The sequence below is a fragment of the Alnus glutinosa genome, chromosome 6 (assembly GCF_958979055.1).
Source record: "Alnus glutinosa chromosome 6, dhAlnGlut1.1, whole genome shotgun sequence".
Lineage (NCBI taxonomy): Eukaryota > Viridiplantae > Streptophyta > Magnoliopsida > Fagales > Betulaceae > Alnus > Alnus glutinosa.
The window spans coordinates 17,597,879-17,601,413 of NC_084891.1; the positions used below are offsets into that span (position 1 = coordinate 17,597,879).

Here is a 3,535-nt window from a genome sequence, read left to right on the forward strand (position 1 = left end):
AAGTATGTGACTTTTTTAGGTTTTGGGATGCTCAATTGATCTTGACCCTCGTTTAAATTACAATAGATATCCAGATCCATGTGGATATTTGTAGAAATAAATATTGATTTGTGGAATTTAATTTATAAGCCCTAATTTTATTAATAAGAAACTTATTTTAGGGTTTAATTTTATTTCGGGGAGATGTAAAATGATAAGGGATTGTCATGGATTGTCGAGGTATTCAGAAATTATTTCGTAATCGAACCAAATTTAATACACTGTAACTTTGTTCACTACCTCCTTTTCCTGATAACCTATTTTAATTACATAATATATCATTTTTGTACCTTGTGAGATTTCATCTCACTTTGCAAAAAATAAAGTTTCAGTAAATGTTATTGAAACACTCAAGCCCACGCTTTAAAATAATCATTCCCATTAACTTTAGATATGCCCCTCAATTTCCTTTGATAAATATTCATTCTCATCGAACTATAAAGAGATAATTTTTTAGTCTCAAGCAAAGAGAAGGCACAAGTGAATCCGTTTGGTTTTATGGACATTGTAGTATGAAATTGCTCAATTTTAAAAAAAAATCGGTACCGCCGGAGCCTGGTTTTGAGATGCAGCAATTCTTCCAAAGGAAACGAGAGACTTGGCTCCCAATTTCTCAAAGTAAATGGAAGGACAAAGACATGCATATTTGCACATGTGAATTTTCATATTTGTAGGACTAAACAAAGAATAATTAATCCCCCTAAAGATTTTTTGAATGTGTGAAAGTGAGAGTTTGTAGGATATATTTCTCTAATTAAATTTTCTCTACAACGTACTTTAGTAGCTAAAATTCTGTTTTGTCTTTTTGTGTAAAAGATACTTTGATAATTATGCATGGTCATCTATGCTACATTTAGGTGATCACAATTTAGAACATTATTATACTTTATTTATTTATTATGAGTCGTCATAGATTTGGGGCACTTTGGAACGAAAATCCAAGCAAGGATGATTATTATATTATAGACTCGCTATGATGAGAATCCTGTTCCCATATTAGAGCTGTGCGAGGTGGCTGATATCAAACGGAGAAGCATCATTTGGAGACTGAGCTTTGTATGCCCTTCCCGCAAACAACGCATCCATGGCTTCAGTGGGGTGGATTGCATCCCAATAGATATACTGGCTCCGGTTACTGCATGTATTTCCAAAAGGCTTGCATAGCCCAGTAATGTTCGACACCTTACAGCAGGGAACATCTGCAACCATGGAAGCTGACACGTGCACAATTCCATCTCAATATTAGTTGTACGTATAAGAGTGTTCGTTAACATGAGTTACGTTGATCAGGAAATATATATATACCTAGAGACGGACTGGTCGCCCCGATTTCAGTAGCGTTTATAAAGATAAAAGTAGCATTTGTTAGCTTGTTATTGAGCTGTGACAACAGTGATTTAAGCCTGTCATTGAAAAGTTGGGCCGCATTGTTGATGTTGTCCACACACGCAGAGCCCTTCGTTCCATTTCCACATAAACTCCGTTCGAGTGGAATACTACCTATCTCGCTCAAGCCGAAAACGGCCAATTTCCTTGCCCCATACTGGTACAAAGTCTAGCATAAAACATTACATTGCCTCAGCTTTTATTAAGAGATAAAACCAGCTGTAAAAAGTACAAAGAAAGCGAGCTAACCGTTAATTGCTGAGACAATTGGTCAATGAGAACAACGGCATATTGCTGTTGGGTGTATAGGCGGCTGGTAGGGTAGTATTGCGGCAAGAAGTAGTTACTAAGGTAGTCGTTGCTACCTATTGCAACAGAATATATGCACTTGCTTAGGTACTCTACGGTCGTGTTATGATTATTTCCCAACATCCGGTTGATCTCCGACATGGTGGTTTCGTGATTTTTCAACTGCCTATCCATGCTTATCCGATCGCCCTGCCATGCATGCATGATGAACCAAATTATATTATTTTGCTAGCTAGCTTGTTCACTGTGGATGCATGCCACTAATTACCTGATTTTGTCCACTAGTTTCATTGCGAATTCCCGCTGCACCAGATGCGTAATTGACACCTTTGAGTATTTCCTTGCCTCTAGCAGTTGCGAAGGGTGGGATGTAATCCTCGAATCCCAGAAGTTGAGCTGCAATGAGAAAGTGTTTAAAAGCATCATACTTTGGCAAACATATCCTATATATATATTTACTATACTCTTATATCATGATACTCTTATATCACTCTCAAATAATTTGATAACGTGGTAGTAAATATTAATTATTTATGACTATTTTTTACTATTACATCACTCGAGTTGTATGCATGATAGCAATATATCAATCTACTAAAGAGTAATAAGAGAAAACTTCACATACAATAATTTGATGATGTGGAAGTTTCACGTAGTAATAATTTAGACTATTTAACACAACCTGCTAACTTCATTAATTAGAAGATGCACGCACAATAAGAAGGTAAGTAAAGATGGATAAAGGCAGAAAAGTTATTTAAATTGATATTAATTTATGCAAAAACAAACTGAAATCTAAAGAAGGAAAATTTATAATATATGTAGATCGATCAAATTAAGAACAAAATGCAGACCAAGGAAATCGATCATATTACGACCGTTGGAAAACCTTCCGGTAGGCCCCTTGGGGAAATCAATCCCATAGGGTCGATAATTGCATTTTGCCAGAGTCACAAGATTGTTGTTGTTCCCATCATCCGACAACGAGTCCCCAAACACGAAGAGACATGGTACTTGTGGCTTTCCATTTGCACAGCTTTGCAAGAAAACAAACACAATCCACAATATTGTCATCATTAGTTTCTTTGATGCCATTGATCGATCAGATAGATGAAGGTGAAATCCCAAAGATGATCAACAAGAGGAGAGAAGTACTAGTGTTTATAGCCGGTATCCGAAAGTTTTTAGAGATCGAGGAGCTAATTAATTGCATAAATCAAATTTTGAATAAGAATTTGGTAGATTGGTTGGCCCCCATTGGCCCAAGGCTAGTAAATTACCAAATTAGCCTAAGGCTAAGGTACATATAGCTTAGCCAAATTAGCTCACAAAAGGAACTCTTGTACATCGAGCTAGTGAAAGCTAATTAGGTGGAGAGCATTATGATGAGCTCATGTGCTCTAGATCCCAAGGCTAGTAAATTACCAAATTAGCCTAAGGCTAAGGTACATATATCTTAGCCAAATTAGCTCACAAAAGGAACTCCTGTACATCGAGCTAGTGAAAGCTAATTAGGTGGAGAGCATTATGATGAGCTCATGTGCTCTAGATCCCAAGGCTAGTAAATTACCAAATTAGCCTAAGGCTAAGGTACATATATCTTAGCCAAATTAGCTCACAAAAGGAACTCCTGTACATCGAGCTAGTGAAAGCTAATTAGGTGGAGAGCATTATGATGAGCTCATGTGCTCTAGATCCCAAGGCTAGTAAATTACCTAATTAGCCTAAGGCTAAGGTACATATATCTTAGCCAAATTAGCTCACAAAAGGAACTCCTGTACATCGAGCTAGTGAAAGCTAA

At 36.8% G+C, this 3,535-nt stretch overlaps 1 protein-coding gene across 2 annotated transcripts; it reads right to left on the reverse strand.

Moving 5' to 3' along the window:
* Positions 1-891: 891 nt before the first annotated feature.
* On the reverse strand, positions 892-2,847 carry LOC133871897 (GDSL esterase/lipase At1g29670-like). Of its 2 annotated transcripts, none has more exons than XM_062309357.1 (5): positions 2,610-2,847; positions 2,003-2,130; positions 1,675-1,923; positions 1,345-1,594; positions 892-1,253 (listed from the first exon to the last, which is right to left on the reverse strand). In XM_062309357.1, exons 1-5 carry the CDS (start codon positions 2,827-2,829, stop codon positions 1,036-1,038), a joined length of 1,065 nt encoding a protein of 354 aa, XP_062165341.1. In that variant the 5' UTR covers positions 2,830-2,847; the 3' UTR covers positions 892-1,035. The 2 variants fall into 2 exon arrangements, with proteins under 2 accessions (XP_062165341.1, XP_062165340.1); XM_062309356.1 differs by having other exon boundaries at positions 2,589-2,847.
* Positions 2,848-3,535: the final 688 nt, after the last annotated feature.

What these genes read in the sequence shown, in the direction of transcription:
- LOC133871897 (XM_062309356.1), bottom strand. Translation starts at nt 2,829, where the DNA reads ATGGCATCAAAGAAACTAATGATGACAATATTGTGGATTGTGTTTGTT. An exon ending in AAACTAGTGGACAAAATCAG is followed by an intron (nt 1,924 to 2,002) that starts GTAATTAGTGGC and finishes CATGCATGGCAG; the next exon opens with GGCGATCGGATAAGCATGGA. An exon ending in GGCGACCAGTCCGTCTCTAG is followed by an intron (nt 1,254 to 1,344) that starts GTATATATATAT and finishes TGCACGTGTCAG; the next exon opens with CTTCCATGGTTGCAGATGTT.